The following is a 19,320-nucleotide window of genomic DNA, read 5'->3' as shown; positions in this document are numbered from 1 at the left end:
ATGGCCAATCCCCCCTAACCTGCACATCTTTGGATACTAAGGGGCAATTTAACATGGCCAATCCACCTAACCTGCACATCTTTGGACACTAAGGGGCAATTTAGCATGGCCAATCCACCTAATCTGCACATCTTTGGACACTAAGGGGCAATTTAGCATGGCCAATCCACCTAACCTGCACATCTTTGGACACTAAGGGGCAATTTAGCACGGCCAGTCCCCCTAACCTACACATCTTTGGACTGTGGGAGGAAACCAGAGCACCCGGAGGAAACCCACGCAGACACGAGGAGAATGTGTAAACTCCACGCAGACAGTGACCCAAGCCGGGAATCGAACCCGGGTCCCTGGCGCTGTGAGGCAGCAGTGCTAACCACTGTGCCACCATGTAAAATTTTCCAACTGCTGCGTATTTTGAGTGCACCTCAACACTTGAACACTCTTGGAACCGGCTCAGGGATCAATAAACCATGGAACAAGCTTCTGTCCATCTGAATATTGGCCTTGTCTTTCATATAGAAGGTTGGTACCTCCCTTTGATTTTTCACACTGGACCCTCTGGTTGTCCTTGTGCTGCGATCGCTGACAGTGAAGAGAAGAACGTTTTCTTCTGACCTGCATCAGAACACTGTCAGATCTGAAGTCCACGTGCGGGAATCTTGTCCCCACACACAGTGTGAGCAGCTTGTTCGATAGCCTCATACTGCCACTCTCCTCGGCTGGTTCCATTTCCCGAGGAGGTTTTTCTTTATCCATTCGTGGGACGTCGGTGTCACCGGCTAGGCCAACATTTATTGCCCATCCCTTGAGAAGGTGGTGGTGAGCTGCCCTCTTGAACAACTGAGTGACTCGCTGGGACATTTCAGAGGGCAGTTGAGAGTCAACCACATTGCTGTGGCTCTGGAGTCACATGTAGGCCAGGCCAGGTAAGGATGGCAGATTTCCTTCCCTAAAGGGACATTAGTGAACCAGATGGGTTTTTTCCGACGATGGTTTCATGGTCATCAGTAGATTCTTAATCCCAGATTTTTATTGAATTCAAATTTTGTGCTCCCAGATGGGGTGGGGAAGTTTGCCTGCCAGAGTTTAACCGGGCTGTTGTATTTTGAGAGCAGTTTGATGGTTATAAAAACATGCCCGGTGCTGAGTGACAGGTCACTAACTCAGTCTCGAGGATTGTCGGGTGGCACGGTGGCACAGTGGTTAGCACTGCTGCCTCACAGCACCAGGGACCCGGGTTCGATTCCCGGCTCGGGTCACTGTCTGTGCGGAGTCTGCGCATTCTCCCCGTGTCTGCGTGGGTTTCCTCCGGGGGCTCCAGCTTCCTCCCACAGTGACAGGCACCGGAGTGTGGCGACTGGGGGATTTTCACAGTAACTTCATTGCGGTGTTAATGTAAGCCTACTTGTGACACTAATAAATAAACGTAAAAACTTTAACTTAAACTTGTACTGCCTGGTCTGCTCTGACACGGTGTAAAGTTAGGAGTAATCACTCGAATCATTGACAGCCAGTTCCCGTGGTGATGATACGCAGTGAGGACATGGAGTGTTGGACCCTCTGCTGGCTGCTGGGTGTCTGCTCACTTCAATCTCTCCACTCTCTGCCTGATCAAGCTCTTTAACACAAAGTGCTGGCAGAGGGGTTTGATGCGAGGATCTTTGTGTCACACAGTCTTCCCGCTGGAAGTTTTCAATTCTCTGTCCCTCTGTTTGGTGATGTGTGTGTGAAAGATGACTGACCTCTCACTGGGGTTTCGGGAGAGTCATAGAAATCATAGAAATCCTACAGTGCAGAAGGAGGCCATTCGGCCCATCGAGTCTGCACCGACCACAATCCCACCCAGGCCCTACCCCCATATCCCTACATATTTACCCGCTAATCCCTCTAACCTACACATCTCAGGACACTAAGGGGCAATTTTAGCATGGCCAATCAACCCGCACATCTTTGGACTGTGGGAGGAAACCGGAGCACCCGGAGGAAACCCACGCAGACACGAGGAGAATGTGCAAACTCCACACAGAGTGACCCGAGCCGGGAATCGAACCCAGGTCCCTGGAGCTGTGAAGCAGCAGTGCTAACCACTGTGCTACCGTGCCGCCCAGCAGGGTCAGGCTGCACGGTGGTGTGGTGCCAGGCTCACATGCAGCAGGTCTCCAGCACTTTGCCCTGCTGCCTGGGGGAGATGTTTTTCCCAGCGAGGGTCAGTGTGGCTGGAGCAGAGGCAGTTATCACTTTACACTGTGATTCTCAACAATGCACAAACTGCACACGGGGGCCTGAGACTATCTCTCTCTCTCTCCCCTTTCCTCTCTCTCCCCCTTCCTCTCTCTCTCCCCCTTCCTCTCTCTCTCCCCCTTCCTCTCTCTCTCCCCCTTCCTCTCTCTCCCCCTTCCTCTCTCTCCCCCTTCCTCTCTCTCCCCCTTCCTCTCTCTCCCCCTTCCTCTCTCTCCCCTTCCTCTCTCTCCCCCTTCCTCTCTCTCCCCCTTCCTCTCTCTCCCCCTTCCTCTCTCTCCCCTTCCTCTCTCTCTCTCCCCCTTCCTCTCTCGCCCCCTTCCTCTCTCTCTCTCCCTCCCCTCACAATCTCCGCTCCCTTCTTCTCTCCCCATCCATCCCTCTCCCTCTCCCCCTCTCTCTCCCCCCTCTTTCCCTCTTTCCCTCTCTCTCATTCCCCTCTCCCTCTCTCTCTCCCTCTTTCTCTCCCCCTCTCCCTTCCTCTCTCTCTCTCCCTCTTTCACTCCCTCTTTCTCTCCCCCTCTCTCTCCCCCTCTCTCTCCTTTCATCCCTCTCCCTCCATTCCTTTCCCTCCTTATTCTCCCTCCCTCCCTCCTCCCCTCCATCCCTCCCACTCTCTCTCCCTCCCTCTCTCTCTTCCCCTCCATCCCTCCCTCCCCCTCCATCCCTCCTTCCCCCTCCATCCCTCCCTCCCCCTCCATCCCTCCTTCTCTCTCCCCCTTCCATCCCTCCCTCTCTCTCTCCCCCTCCATCCCTCCCTCTCTCTCCCCCTCCATCCCTCCTTTTCCCTCCCCCTTCCATCCCTCCCTCTCTCTCTCCCTCCATTCCTCCTTCTCTCGCCCCCCCTCCATCCCTTCCTCTCTCTCTCCCCCCTCCATCTCTCCATCTCTCCCTCCCCCTCCATCCCTACCTCTCTCTCTGTCCCTCCATCCCTCCCTCTCTCTCCCTCCCTCTCTCCCCTCCCTCTCTCTCTCCTCCTCCCTCTCCCTCAATTCAAGCCTCTCCCTCTGTCCCACTCCCTCTCTCTCACTCCCTCCCTGTCTCTCCCCCTCCCCCCCTCTCTCTCTCTCTCACTCCCTCTCCTGCTCCCTGCTGCTCTCTCCTTCTCTCCCCCTCACTCCTTCCCTCCCTCTTTCCCCCTCCCTCTCTCTCCCCCTCCTCCTCTCTCTCCCTCCTCCTCTCTCTCCCTCCAGCTCTCTCTCTCTCCCCCTCCATCCCTCCCTTTCTCTCCCACTCCCTCTCCCTCAATTCAAAGTCTCTCTCTCTCTCCCCCTCTCTCTCCCACTCACTCGCAACCCCTCCTGATTCACAAAATCTGGAATTAAGAATCTACTGATGACCACGAAACCATTGCCGATTGTCGGAAAAACCCATCTGGTTTCCCTTAGGGAAGGAAATCTGCCGTCCTTACCTGGTCTGGCCTACATGCTTAAGTTTAAAGTTTATTTATTAGTCTCATTAACATTAACAATGCGGTGAAGTTACTGTGAAATTCCCCCAGTCGCCACATTCCGGTGCCTGTTCGGGTCAATGCACCCGAACCAGCGTCTTTCAGACTGTGGGAGGAAACCGGAGGAAACCCAACGCAGATACAAAAGAACAAAGAGGACAAAGGTACAGCACAGGAGGCCCTTCGGCCCTCCAAGACCGTGCCGATCATGATGCCCGAACTAAACTAAAAAGAAACCTTCTTCCCTTACTCGGTCCGTATCCCTCTATTCCCTCCCTATTCATGTATCCATCCAGATGCCTCTTAAATGTTGCTAATGTTCCTGCTTCCACCACCTCCTCTGGCAGCGCGATCCAGGCACCCACCACTCTCTGCGTGAAAAACTTCCCCCGCACATCTCCCTTAAACTTTCCCCCTCTCTCACCTTGAACCTGTGCCCCCCTTGTAATTGACATTTCCACCCTGGGGGAAAAACCTCTGACTATCCATCCTGTCTGTGCCTCTCATAATTTTGTAGACCTCTATTAGGGTCCCCCTCAGTCTTTCTAGTGAAAACAATCCCAGTTTATTCAACCTCTCCTCATCGCCAACGCCCTCGAGACCAGGCAACATCCTGATGGACCATCTTTGTACTCTCTACAAAGCTTCCACGTCCTTCTGATAGTGTGGCGACCAGAACTGCACACAATACTCCAAATGCGGCCTAACCAAGGTTTTATACAGCTGCAACATGATTTCCCAACTCTTGTACTCAATGCCCCGGCTGATAAAGGCAAGCATGTCATGTACCTTCTTAATCACCTTGGCTACCTGTGTTGCCACTTTTAGGGAATTGTGGACCTACACGCCCAGATCCCTCTGTATGTTAATGTTCTTGAGAGATCTGCCATTTACAGTATAATTTATATCTAAATTTGATCCTCCAAAATGCATCACCTCACATTTGTCCGGATTAAACTCCATCTGCCATTTCTGTGCCCAACTCTCCAATCTATCTATGCTCTGTTGTATCCTCTGACAATCTCCAACACTATCAGCAACTCCACCAATCTTCATGTCATCCGCAAACTTACTAATCAGACCACCCACATTTTCCTCCAGATCATTCATATATACTACAAGCAACAGAGGTCCCAGCACTGATCCCTGTGGAACACCACTAGCTACGGATCTCCATTCTGAAAAACACCCATCCACCGCTACTCTCTGTCTTCTATGACCAAGTAAGAAGTTTAACAACACCAGGTTAAAGTCCAACAGGTTTATTTGGTAGCAAAAGCCACACAAGCTTTCGAGGCTCTGAGCCCCTTCTTCAGGTGAGTGGGAATTCTGTTCACAAACAGAACTTATAAAGACACAGACTCAATTTACATGAATAATGGTTGGAATGCGAATACTTACAACTAATCCAGTCTTTAAGAAACAAAACAATGGGAGTGGAGAGAGCATCAAGACAGGCTAAAAAGATGTGTATTGTCTTCAGACAAGACAGCCAGTGAAACTCTGCAGGTCCACGCAACTGTGGGAGTTACAAATAGTGTGACATAAACCCAATATCCCGGTTGAGGCCGTCCTTGTGTGTGCGGAACTTGGCTATCAGTTTCTGCTCAGCGACTCTGCGCTGTCGTGTGTCGCGAAGGCCGCCTTGGAGAACGCTTACCCGAATATCAGAGGCCGAATGCCCGTGACCGCTGAAGTGCTCCCGAACAGGAAGAGAACAGTCTTGCCTGTTCTCGACAATCACCAGGCAAGACTGTTCTCTTCCTGTTGGGGAGCACTTCAGCGGTCACGGGCATTCGGCCTCTGATATTCGGGTAAGCGTTCTCCAAGGCGGCCTTCGCGACACACGACAGCGCAGAGTCGCTGAGCAGAAACTGATAGCCAAGTTCCGCACACACAAGGACGGCCTCAACCGGGATATTGGGTTTATGTCACACTATTTGTAACTCCCACAGTTGCGTGGACCTGCAGAGTTTCACTGGCTGTCTTGTCTGGAGACAATACACATCTTTTTAGCCTGTCTTGATGCTCTCTCCACTCCCATTGTTTTGTTTCTTAAAGACTGGATTAGTTGTAAGTATTCGCATTCCAACCATTATTCATGTAAATTGAGTCTGTGTCTTTATAAGTTCTGTTTGTGAACAGAATTCCCACTCACCTGAAGAAGGGGCTCAGAGCCTCGAAAGCTTGTGTGGCTTTTGCTACCAAATAAACCTGTTGGACTTTAACCTGGTGTTGTTAAACTTCTTACTGTGTTTACCCCAGTCCAACGCCGGCATCTCCACATCATGACTTCTATGACCAAGCCAGTTGTGTGTCCATCAAACCAGCCCACCCCGAATCCCATGTGATTTCAGTTTTTGTACCAGTCTGCCATGTGGGACCTAGTCAAAAGCCTTACTAAAGTCCATATAAACTACATCCACTGCCCTTCCCTCATCAATTATCTTTGTCACCTCTTCAAAAAACTCAATCAAGTTGGTGAGACATGATCTTCCCCATACAAAACCATGCTGGCTGTCACTAACTAGTCCATTTTTTTCCAAATGTGCAGATACCCTGTCCCTCACTATCTTCTCCAAAAGCTTCCCCACCACTGACGTCAGGCTCACCGGCCGATAATTTCCTGGATTATCTCTGCATCCTTTCTTAAACAAAGGAACAACATTGGCTATTCCCCAGTCATCTGGAACTTCGCCTGTGGTCAAAGAGGATGTGAAGATATCTGTTAAGGCCCCAGCTATTTCTTCCCTTGCTTCCTGCAGTAACCTGGGGTAGACCCCATCCGGCCTGGGGGACCTGTCTACCTCAACGCAATTTAGAATACTCAACACTTCCTCCTTCGATATATTGATATTTTCTTGAGCGTCCACACACCTATCCCTGACCTCAACATCCGTCATGTCCTTCTCCCTGGTGAATACCGATACAAAGTACTCATTCAGGATCTCGCCCACTTCCTGTGGCTCCACGGATAACTTCCCTCCATTGTCCTTGAGTGGGCCTACTCTTTCTCTTGCTTCCCTCTTGCTCCTAATATATGCAGAAAAAGCCTTGGGATTCTCCTGTTTGCTAAAGACATTTCATGACCCCCTTTTAGCCCTCCTAATCCCATGTTTAAGTTCCTTCCTACTTCCTCCAAACCCCTCGAAGGCTTTGAGAGTTTTTAGATGCCTAGATCTATCGCGTGCTCCCTTTTCCCCTTTTGACTAAGCTTACAGTTTCCTTGTCATCCATGGTTCCCGAACCGTGCCATTTCTATCCTTCATTTTTCCTGGGACAGAGGATGATATAATCCTACAATACATGCCTATCCTGCACTTCAATCAACTGGCCTTTAAAAGCCTCCCACATGCCAGACATGGATTTGCCTTCAAATAGTCCCTCCCCATCCACATTCCCCGGTTCCTGTCTAATTTGGATGCAATTGGCCCTCTCCCAATGAAGCACCCTCACCCGAGGGCCACTCTTGTCCTTTCCCATGATGACCCAAAATCTGATGGAATTATGGTCGCTCAGCCCAAAATGCTCCCCCACTGAAACATCGATCACCTGGCCTGGCTCATTCCCCAAGACCAAGTCTAGTACAATCCAACCCTTCCTGGTTGGATTGTCAACGTACTGTGTCAAAAAGCCCTCCTGGACACATCGAAAAAATTGCTCTCTATCCGAGCCCAAGGTTGTCAGGGAGACCCAGCCAATGTGGGGGAAAGTTGAAGTCACCCACCACAACTGCCCTGCTTTATTCACACCTTCTCAGTATCTGACTACACAACTGCTCCTCTGTCTCCTGCGGGCTGTTGGGAGGTCTATAGCACACTCTCAACATTGTGATTTCACCCTTCCTATTCCTGGGCTATAATACCTCACCACAAGATCCCCCCAATGTGTCCTCCCTCAACACAGCTCTGGTCTGCTCCCTCATCACCAATGCAACTCCCCCACCCCTTTCGTTTCCCCTTCTGTCCCGTCTAAAACATCAATATCCTGGGATGTCAAGGTGCCAGTCCTGTCCCTCCTTTAACCATGTCTCCATCATTGCAATGGCATTCTAATTCTAATTCTAATTCCATGCAGTAACCCAGGCTCTCAGTTCATCTGTCTTACCTGTTATACTTCTTGCATTGAAGCAAACGCACTCCAGTCCCGCCAACCCCGCGGCTTCCCTCTGCTCTTGCTCTGTGCTATATTTATCTCAGTCTGACTTTTTACCCCTGTCTCTCCACTTACTGACCTGCTGTTCCAGTTCCCACCCCCCCTGGCGTGCTAGTTTAAACCCTCCCGAACAGCACGAGCAAACCTCCCGCCCAGGGCCCCTCCAGTTCAGGTACAACTCTTCCTTCTTGTACAGGTCCCACCTTCCCCAGAAGACATCCCAGTGATCCGTATATCTAAAGCCCTACCTCCGACACCAGCGCTTTAGCCACGTGTTCAGCTGTGCCATCTCCCTGTTCCAAGCCTCGCTGGCACGGGGAGTAATCCTGAGATTACTACCCTCGATGTCCTGCTTTTGAGCTCCTGACCTAACTCCCTGAATTGTCTTTGCGGGACCTCTTCCCTCTTCCTGCCTATGTCTTCAAGGACGATAACGTGCAGACTCCGCACAGACAGTGACCCCATCTGGGAATCGAATCCGGCTCCCTGGCGCTGTGAGGCAGCAGTGCTAACCCACTGTGCCAGTGTGACTCCAGAGCCACAGCAATGTGGTTGACTCTCAACTGCCCTCCAAGGGCAACTAGGGATGGGCAATAAACGCTGACCCAGCCAGCGACACCCAGGTCCCGGGAATGAATAAATAACGAACATTGCGCCTGAGGAGAGTGTGACCAGGATATATTCCATTGCCTCAACATTTTTCCAATCCTATTCTGCTAACACAAGTGAGCCAGATCTTTCCCCCGGGTGGGAGTTCTTGGAGCTGATTATTGGTACTGTATCAGGCAATGGCTGTGGACTCGATCACGAGTCTGTTATCAGGAGTGACGCTCCCTGGCACGCTGTCCAGGAGGGAGAGCTGCTGAATATCAGATTCAGTGTGTTTGTAGATCAGCTCACTGACAGTGAGGATGATGGAATAGGGCTGGTTGTGTACTGTGTCTGACTGGGGGGGCTGGTTAACGTCCTGACGCTGGATCAGCATTACTCTAACAGCTTGGAACATAACTTCACACTGAAGGCTGTGCTCAAAAGATGTCCCTTGGTCTCTCCCTCTTCTCCAACATCCCTTCCACTCTCTCTCTGTCTCTCTCTCTGTCTCTCTCTGCCTCTGTCTCTCTCTCTCTCTCTGTCTCTCTCTCTCTCTGTCTCTCTCTCTCTGCCTCTGTCTCTCTCTCCCTCTTTCTGTCTCTCTGTCTATTTCTCTCTCTCTGTCTCTCTCTCTCTCTGTCTCTCTCTCTCTCTCTGTCTCTTTCTCTCTGTGTGTGTGTCTCTCTCTCTCTGTCTCTCTCTCTCTGTCTCTGCCTCTGTCTCTCTCTCTCTCTCTCTGTCTCTCTCTCTCTGTCTCTCTGTCTCTGCCTCTGTCTCTCTCTCTCTCTCTCTCTCCGTCTGTCTCTCCCTCTCTCTGTCTCTCTGTCTCTGTCTCTCTCTCCCTCTCTCTGTCTCTCTGTCTCTCTCTCTCTCTCTGTCTCTTTCTCTCTCTCTCTGTCTCTCTCTCTCTCTCTGTCTCTCTCTCTCTGTCTCTCTGTCTCTCTCTCTCTCTCTCTGTCTCTCTCTGTCTCTCTCTCTCTGTCTCTCTCTCTCTGTCTCTCCCTCTCTCTGTCTTTCTGTCTCTCTCTCTCTCTCTGTCTCTTTCTCTCTCTCTGTCTGTCTCTCTCTCGCTCTCTCTGTCTCTCTCTCTTTCTCTGTCTCTCTCCCTCTCTCTCCCTCTCTCTCTCTCCCTCTCTCTCCCTCTCTCTCTTGCTCCCTCTCTCTGTCTCTCTCTCTTCCTCTCTCTTTCTCTGTCTCGCTCTCCCTCCCTCTGTCTCGCTCTCCCTCCCTCTGTCTCCCCCATATCTCTCTCTCTCTCTCCTTCCTATTCTTCTCTTCCCTTACCCTCCCAGAATCACTGGGTGGGATTATCCAGTCTCACTCGCCTGAAGACTGGAAAATCCCACCCCAAGGTGGATGGGCCTTTGTATAGTGGGGCTTCCCAGGGCCGGCGGGACAGGAAAATTCTACCCAAAGAGACAGACAGCACAGAAAAAGCTCTTTGACCCATCAAGTCTGCATTGACAAGAATTCCCAATCCCTATCTCCATCTGTCTCTCTTACATCTCCCATTCACATCCTCCCCTTTGTGAAGTCTATCTGGGGGATGTATTGGGAAGGCAGTTGATGGTGGGGGGGGTTAGGATTTGATTTGGTTTTGAGCTGAATTCAGGGGAGCAGGGATCAGGAGCCAGAACTCCCCTGACTTCCTGTATCACCTCCTGGCTGTTGCATTGTGCTCAAAAAACAGAGCAAACAAAACGTCCACAATTAGAGTCACACGGAGGATTAAATCAAGTGCCAAGAACAGGTCAGATCTAACTTTGACAAGTAGGCACACTCTAGGCCTCCTCAGGACACCTTCAGGCTCCTTGTTGACCAATCGCTTGCTGACCACCTTCCACTAGAGAGGTTGGGCTTCGGGACTTATTGCAGCCTGGATCAAAGAACAAAGAACAAAGAACAATACAGCACAGGAACAGGCCCTTCGGCCCTCCAAGCCCGCGCCGCTCCCCGGTCCAGGATTGAATCCTGAATCCAGGATCCCCTCCCAATTTTCCAGCCTATCTACATCCTAATATCCTATCCACCGAGCTGTCCCTCACAGCTACGATGCTTTGTTCATCACAACCTATTAGCTCACCGCCACCCCCCCATAATCGGATCCAGACCGAAATCCAAAGAAAATGCCACAGGGCAGATGTGACGAGCTGTCCTTGGCATCAATCATAATTGGACCAATTATGGAATCAAGGGTGGCGCAGTGGTTAGCACTGGTGCCTCACAGCGCCAGGGACCCGGGTTCAATTCCCAGCCTTGGGCCACTGTCTGTGTGGAGTCTGCACATTCTCCCTGTGTCTGCATGGGTTTCCTCCTGATGTGGAGATGCCGGCGTTGGACTGGGGTAAACACAGTAAGAAGTTTAACAACACCAGGTTAAAGTCCAACAGGTTTATTTGGTAGCAAAAGCCACAAGCATTTGGAGCCTTAAGCCCCTTCTTCAGGTGAGTGGGAATTCTGTTCACAATCAGGGCATATAAAGACACAAACTCAATTGACAGAATAATGGTTGGAATGCGAATACTTACAGCTAATCAAGTCTTAAAGGTACAAATAATGTGAGTGGAGAGAGTATTAAGACAGGTTAAAGAGATGTGTATTGTCTCCAGACAGGACAGTTAGTGAGATTTTGCAAACCCAGGCAAGTCGTGGGGGTTACAGATAGTGTGACATGAACCCAAGATCCCGGTTGAGGCCGTCCTCATGTGTGCGGAACTTGGCTATCAGTTTCTGCTCAGCGACTCTGCGCTGTCGTGTGTCGTGAAGGCCGCCTTGGAGAACACTTACCCGAAGATCAGAGGCTGAATGCCCGTGACTGCTGAAGTGCTCCCCCACAGGAAGAGAACAGTCTCGCCTGGTGATTGTCGAGCGATGTTCATTTTGCTACGACAACGGATGAATGAACACCGCTCGACAATCACCAGGCGAGACTGTTCTCTTCCTGTGGGGGAGCACTTCAGCGGTCACGGGCATTCAGCCTCTGATCTCTGGCTCTGGAGTCACATGTAGGCCAGACCGGGTAAGATTTCCTTCCCTGAAGGGCATTAGTGACCCAGATGGGTTTTTCTGACAATGGTTTCATGGTTATTAATTCTTAATTCCAGATTTGTTTTATTGAATTCAAATTCTACCATCTGCCGTGGCAGGATTCAAACCCGGGTCCCCAGAACCATTATTCTGGGTAACTCGTCCATGCCACCATCCACCACAGTTCAACAGGGAGTGTGTACTGGAAAGGTGGTGTCTACTGGTGGAAACCTTTCGATTCTTGCTTCGCTGTGTTCCTTCTGCTGCCTATTTCCTCCCAGTGTCTTCATTGGGATTGTGTGTCTTTCTCTCTCTCTCTCTCTCTGCGCTCCCGATGGTTTCAGAAGTTCACAGCGTCCTCAGACTCTAAACTTGTCTTTGTGCTCATTCACAGAACGGTCTCAACGGCCTCCACCTGGCCTCGAAGGAAGGGCACGTCAAAGTGGTGTCGGAGCTGCTGCACAATGGGATCACTCTGGAGGCAGTGACCAAGGTGAGACGGGTGCGCGTGTGTGTGTCTGTATGTGTGTGTGCTTGTCCGTGTGTATGCGTGTGTTTGTGTGCGCACAGATGTCTGTGTGCGTGTGTGTGTGTGCACATGTGTGTGCGGGCATGTGTGCGCGCGCGTGTGTGCGTGCTTGTGTGTGTGCGCGTGCGCGTGTGTGGGTGTGTGTGCGCGCGCATGTGTGTGTGTGTGCGCGTTTGTGTGTGTGTGCACGCATGTGTGTGTGTGTGTGCGCGCGCATGTGTGTGCATGCGGGCATGTGTCTGTGCGTGCGGGCATGTGTGCGCGCGTGCGGGCATGTGTGCGCGCGTGCGGGCATGTGTGCGCACGTGCGGGCATGTGTGCACGCGTGCGGGCATGTGTGCGCGCGTGCGGGCATGTGTGCGCGCATGCGGGCATGTGTGCGCGCGTGCGGGCATGTGTGCGCGCGTGCGGGCATGTGTGCGCGCGTTCGGGCATGTGTGCGCGTGTGCGGGCATGTGCGTGTGCGCGAGCGGGCATGTGCGCGAGCGCATGTGTGTGCGGGCATGTGTGTGCGTGCTTGCGGGCATGTGTGTGTGTGTGTTTGTCTGTGTTTGTGTGCATGTGTGTGTGCATTTGTCTGTGTGTGCACGTGTGTGCGCACACATATGCACATGTGATTATGTGCGTGTGGGTGTCTGTGTTTCATCTTGGGGTAATTATTCACAGATCTCTGAAGAAGGCAGAGCAGGTGAATAGGATAGCTCAGAAGGCAGATGGGACACTTGCCTTTATCAGTCAGGGGAGATGATAAGAGCAAGGAGATAATGTTGGAGTTGTACAGAGTATCGGTTAGACCACAGCTGGAGCACTGTGTGCAGTTCTGGTCACCTCACTACAGGAAGGATGTGACTGCACTAGAGGGGGAGCAGAGGAGATTCACCAGAATGTTGCCTGGGACGGAGCATTTGAGCTACAAGGAGAGACTGGATAGGCTGGGATTGTTTTCTCTGGAGCAGAGAAGGCTAAGGGGGGACATGATTGAGGTGTTTAAGATTATGGGGGGCATGGACAGCGTGACTGACCCCTTAGTTGAGGGGTCAGCCACGAGGGGCACAGTTCAGAGGGGATTTGAGAAAACATTTTGTTACTCAGAGGATGGTGGGAATCGAGAATGCACTGCCTGGGAGGCCGGAAACCTCACAACCTTTAAAAAATATTTGGATGCATCCTTGAAATATCCCATTCAGGGATATGGGACAAGCGCAAGTGTGTTCAATCCACACAGCCAGGTGGGCCCAGTGTGTGGGGCTGGGTTATCCAGAGGGCCACCGCAGAGCTTCATGTCGATCTGTTCTTCCATCATTGCAACCCTTGTGAGACGAGTGACGGTTTGTGCTTTCTCTTGCCTTTTCAGAAGGGGAACACGGCTCTGCACATCGCAGCCTTGGCAGGACAGGAACAGGTGGTGAAGGAATTGGTCGATTATGGCGCAAACATCAACACTCAATCCCAGGTAAGAAGCAGCAAATAATACTGAGTCCCTAACACATGGAGATACGCGCTCTCCCACTCACGCCCCATTCTGTTACAAGCGCTGCCACTCAAACCTTTTCTTTATTCGTGGGACATGGGCGTCGCTGGCTAGGCCAGCATTTATTGCCCATCCCTAGTTGCCCTTGAGAAGATGGTGGCGAGCCGCCATCTTGAATCGCTGATACAACACAGTGTCTCACTCGGCCATTTCAGAGGGCAGTTGAAAGTCAACCACATTGCTGTGGCTCTGGAGTCACATGTAGGCCAGATCGGGTAAGGGCGGCAGATTTCCTTCCCGAAAGGGACATTAGTGAACCAGATGGGTTTTTCCGACAATGGTTTCATGGTCATCAGTAGATTCTGTTGCAAAGTTGGGTAGAGTGACTGTAGATTGGGAGGTAGGATGTTCGAATTTGGTCTTTGCAAAATTGTAAAATGCCAGTGGGGGAAAAGCATTGCGAGGTCCCGTTAAAAGGTGGTGCTTTTTCTGTGCTTAGAGATTTAAAATGCAAGTACACGGAGTACCCAAACTGAAACATTAGTATCGAAAGGCCAAGCAGCAGTTTTTACCAAAACAACAAGGCTTTTGAATTTAGCCAATCGGTTTGAATCAGGCACTCAGATACCAAGAACCTATTAAATTTAAATCTGACGGTTTTGACAACCTAGGACCAATCCGATTGTGGGAAATATTGATATGTCATCACGGGTATGAAAGGGGGCGGTGGGAGAAAGAGGGGAGAGCAACTGCCACCTGCCAGAGCTAACAGCTCTCAGCAGTTAGCTGAGAGAGAGAGAGAATCGCTGGCTCTCATAGCTTCATCGATGTCTTAGAGAAAGCACTTTCTAGATAGAAAAGATACCAAAGAAGAAGGAAGTTCCAGACAGAAGAATCAACAGAGAAAGCCCAGAATATTCCGGAAGACACAAAACCTGGTTGTAATTTCGAGAGTGACTAAATTCTATCTTGTTAATGAGTGGGGATTGTATTTATTTGAACAGCAGACCATTAGAATCTTGTTTTATTCGGGAATAGTTAATAGTTAGAAGGGATTTATTCGGTTTGTCAATAGTTAGTTAATTTGTTCACTGTTAGATAAATAATTTGTTACATGTTGATTTTAGAGAGAGTGAGGGAGTTATTTTGTATTTAACCACTAGGAGTCACTGAAGAGCAGGTCACACCACTTCACACACACCTTTTACGGATTACAGGGCGAGGTATTCCTCCTTGGATGTTTCGGTGTTAGTTCTCAGAGAGGGGGATCAAACTCCACTTTATAACAATTCTTAATTCCAGATTTTTATTGAATTCAAATTCCACCATCTGGCCTGGCGGGATTCGAACCGGGTTCAATTCTGTTCTTGGGTGGCTGTCTGTGTGGAGTCTGCACATTCTCCCCATGTCTGCGTGGGTTTCCTCCGGGTGCTCTGGTTTCTTCCCAGAGTCCAAAGATGTGTGGATTAGGTGAATTGGTCATGCTAAATTGCCCCTTAGTGTCCAAAGATGTGTAGGTTAGGTGGATTGGCCATGCTAAATTGCCCCTTAGTGTTCAAAGATGTGTAGGTTAGGTGGATTGGCCATGCTAAATTGCCCCTGAGTGTCCAAAGATGTGTAGGTTAGGTGGATTAGTGGGATAAATGTGTGGGTCTGTGGAGACAGGGCCTGGGTGAGATGCTCTGTTGGAATGCAGTGCAGACTCAATTGGCCGAACAGCCTCCTTCTCCCCTGTGGCGATTCTCTGGTAAGTGAATTTTTAAACAATGAACCCTCCATTCTCCAATGTAAAATCACTGAGGTGAACAGTACACTTCCTCCCCTGCTTCCCAAAGCCACCCTGACCCTCAGCTGCTGCCCTGTGTCCCATTTCCCTCTGTGTCTGAGGGAGAAATGGATGAGGTGAAGGGTGTCAGAGTGTTTCGGCGGTGTGCACTGTTCCCGTGACCTGCAGTCCATTGGAACTGCGCCTGGTGTGACACAGAGAGAAACAAATCTTCTTCAGCATCAGGTCAGGGCGATTGTGAGATTTGTGATGTCAGCAATCCTGTGCTGTGTGTGTGTATAATCCTGTGCTGTATGTGTGTATAATCCTGTGCTGTGTGTGTGTATAATACTGTGCTGTGTGTGTGTGTATAATCCTGTGCTGTGTGTGTGTGTATATTCCTGTGCTGTGTGTGTATTCCTGTGCTGTGTGTGTGTGTATATTCCTGTGCTGTGTGTGTGTATATTCCTGTGCTGTGTGTGTGTGTATATTCCTGTGATGTGTGTGTGTGTGTGTGTATTCCTGTGATGTGTGTGTGTGTATATTCCTGTGCTGTGTGTGTGTATAATCCTGTGTGTGTGTGTGTATAATCCTGTGTGTGTGTGTATAATCCTGTGTGTGTGTGTGTGTGTATAATCCTGTGTGTGTGTGTGTGTATAATCCTGTGTGTGTGTGTGTGTGTATAATCCTGTGCTATGTGTGTATATTCCTGTGCTGTGTGTGTGTGTGTGTATATTCCTGTGCTGTGTGTGTGTGTATATTCCTGTGCTGTGTGTGTGTATATTCCTGTGCTGTGTGTGTGTATATTCCTGTGCTGTGTGTGTGTATATTCCTGTGCTGTGTGTGTGTATATTCCTGTGCTGTGTGTGTGTATATTCCTGTGCTGTGTGTGTGTATATTCCTGTGCTGTGTGTGTGTATATTCCTGTGCTGTGTGTGTATATAATCCTGTGCTGTGTGTATAATCCTGTGCTGTGTGTGTGTGTGTATAATCCTGTGCTGTGTGTGTGTATAATCCTGTGCTGTGTGTGTGTATATTCCTGTGCTGTGTGTGTGTGTGTATTCCTGTGCTGTGTGTGTGTGTATATTCCTGTGCTGTGTGTATATTCCTGTGCTGTGTGTATATTCCTGTGCTGTGTGTATAATCCTGTGCTGTGTGTGTGTGTATAATCCTGTGCTGTGTGTGTGTGTGTATTCCTGTGCTGTGTGTGTGTGTATATTCCTGTGATGTGTGTGTGTGTGTGTATTCCTGTGATGTGTGTGTGTGTGTATTCCTGTGCTGTGTGTGTGTATAATCCTGTGTGTGTGTGTGTGTATAATCCTGTGCTGTGTGTGTATATTCCTGTGCTGTGTGTGTGTGTGTGTATATTCCTGTGCTGTGTGTGTGTGTATATTCCTGTGCTGTGTGTGTGTGTATATTCCTGTGCTGCGTGTGTGTGTATAATCCTGTGCTGTGTGTGTGTGTATATTCCTGTGCTGTGTGTGTATATATTCCTGTGCTGTGTCTGTGTGTATATTCCTGTGCTGTGTGTGTGTATATTCCTGTGCTGTGTGTGTGTGTATATATTCCTGTGCTGTGTGTGTGTATATTCCTGTGCTGTGTGTGTGTGTGTATATATTCCTGTGCTGTGTGTGTGTATATATATTCCTGTGCTGTGTATGTGTGTATATATTCCTGTGCTGTGTGTGTGTTTATATTCCTGTGCTGTGTGTGTGTATATTCCTGTGCTGTGTGTGTGTGTGTATATTCCTGTGCTGTGTGTGTGTATATTCCTGTGCTGTGTGTGTGTATAATCCTGTGCTGTCTGTGTGTATATATTCCTGTGCTGTGTGTGTGTGTGTATATTCCTGTGCTGTGTGTATATTCCTGTGCTGTGTGTGTGTGTGTATATATTCCTGTGCTGTGTGTGTGTATATATTCCTGTGCTGTGTGTGTGTGTATATTCCTGTACTGTGTGTGTGTGTATAATCCTGTGCTGTGTGTGTGTATCTATTCCTGTGCTGTGTGTGTGTGTGTGTATATTCCTGTGCTGTGTGTGTGGATATAATCCTGTGCTGTGTGTGTGTATCTATTCCTGTGCTGTGTGTGTGTGTATATATTCCTGTGCTGTGTGTGTATATTCCTGTGCTGTGTGTGTGTGTGTATATTCCTGTGCTGTGTGTGTGTGTATATTCCTGTGCTGTGTGTGTGTGTAAATTCCTGTGCTGTGTGTGTGTATATTCCTGTGCTGTTTGTGTGTGTGTATATTCCTGTGCTGTGTGTGTGTATATTCCTGTGCTGTGTGTGGATATAATCCTGTGCTGTGTGTGTGTATATATTCCTGTGCTGTGTGTGTGTATAATCCTGTGCTGTGTGTGTGTATATATTCCTGTGCTGTGTGTGTGTATATTCCTGTGCTGTGTGTGTGTATATTCCTGTGCTGTGTGTGTCTGTATATTCCTGTGCTGTGTGTGTGTATATTCCTGTGCTGTGTGTGTGTATATTCCTGTGCTGTGTGTGTGTGTATATTCCTGTGCTGTGTGTGTATATTCCTGTGCTGTGTGTGTGTGTATATTCCTGTGCTGTTTGTGTGTGTATATTCCTGTGCTGTGTGTGTGTGTATATTCCTGTGCTGTGTGTGTGTGTATATTCCTGTGCTGTGTGTATATTCCTGTGCTGTGTGTGTATATTCCTGTGCTGTGTGTGTGTGTATATTCCTGTGCTGTGTGTGTGTGTATATTCCTGTGCTGTGTGTGTGTATATTCCTGTGCTGTGTGTGTGTGTATATTCCTGTGCTGTGTGTGTGTGTATATTCCTGTGCTATGTGTGTATTCCTGTGCTGTGTGTGTGTGTATATTCCTGTTGTGTGTATGTATATTCCTGTGCTGTGTGTGTGTATATAATCCTGTGCTGTGTGTGTGTATATTCCTGTGCTGTGTGTGTGTATATTCCTGTGCTGTGTGTGTGTGTGTATATTCCTGTGCTCTGTGTGTATATTCCTGTGCTGTGTGTGTGTGTATATTCCTATGCTGTGTGTGTGTGTATATTCCTGTGCTGTGTGTGTGTATATTCCCTTGCTGTGTGTGTGTGTGTATATTCCTGTGCTGTGTGTGTGTGTGTATATTCCTGTGCTGTGTGTGTGTGTATATTCTTGTGCTGTGTGTGTGTGTGTGTATATTCCTGTGCTGTGTGTGTGTGTATATTCCTGTGCTGTGTGTGTGTGTATATTCCTGTGCTGTGTGTGTGTGTATATTCCTGTGCTGTGTGTGTGTGTATATTCCTGTGCTGTGTGTGTGTATATAATCCTGTGCTGTGTGTGTGTATATTCCTGTGCTGTGTGTGTGTATATTCCTGTGCTGTGTGTGTGTGTGTATATTCCTGTGCTGTGTGTGTGTGTGTATATTCCTGTGCTGTGTGTGTGTGTGTATATTCCTGTGCTGTGTGTGTGCGTGTATATTCCTGTGCTGTGTGTGTGTGTATATTCCTGTGCTGTGTGTGTGTGTATATTCCTGTGCTGTGTGTGTATATTCCTGTGCTGTGTGTGTGTGTATATTCCTGTGCTGTGTGTGTGTGTATATTCCTGTGCTGTGTGTGTGTGTATATATTCCTGTGCTCTGTGTGTATATTCTTGTGCTGTGTGTGTGTGTGTATATTCCTGTGCTGTGTGTGTGTGTATATTCCTGTGCTGTGTGTGTGTATATTCCTGTGCTGTGTGTGTGTATATTCCTGTGCTGTGTGTGTGTGTATAATCCTGTGCTGTGTGTGTGTATATTCCTGTTCGGTGTGTGTGTGTATATTCCTGTTCGGTGTGTGTGTGTATATTCCTGTGCTGTGTGTGTGGGTATATTCCTGTGCTGTGTGTGTGTGTATATTCCTGTGCTGTGTGTGTGTGTATATTCCTGTGCTGTGTGTGTGTGTATATTCCTGTGCTGTGTGTGTGTATATATTCCTGTGCTGTGTGTGTGTGTGTATATATTCCTGTGCTGTGTGTGTGTATTCCTGTGCTGTGTGTGTGTGTATATTCCTGTGCTGTGTGTGTGTGTATATTCCTGTGCTGTGTGTGTATAATCCTGTGCTGTGTGTGTGTATAATCCTGTGCTGTGTGTGTCTATTCC

The 19,320-nt window shown here is 49.2% G+C and overlaps 1 protein-coding gene across 1 annotated transcript in view; it reads left to right on the top strand.

The window, feature by feature from the left end:
- Positions 1 to 19,320, top strand: part of LOC144509709 (ankyrin-1-like) — a 104,603-nt gene that overhangs the window by 69,090 nt on the left and 16,193 nt on the right. The window contains exons 3-4 of the mRNA XM_078238489.1: positions 11,856 to 11,954; positions 13,345 to 13,443. Coding sequence (XP_078094615.1) covers positions 11,856 to 11,954; positions 13,345 to 13,443 — 198 coding nt within the window. The remainder of the gene's footprint in view (positions 1 to 11,855; positions 11,955 to 13,344; positions 13,444 to 19,320) is intronic.

The sequence above is a fragment of the Mustelus asterias genome, chromosome 22 (assembly GCF_964213995.1).
Source record: "Mustelus asterias chromosome 22, sMusAst1.hap1.1, whole genome shotgun sequence".
Taxonomy (NCBI): Eukaryota; Metazoa; Chordata; class Chondrichthyes; order Carcharhiniformes; family Triakidae; genus Mustelus; species Mustelus asterias.
Note: the sequence above shows the minus strand (reverse complement) of the source record. Positions and strands in the feature narration are given on the sequence as shown.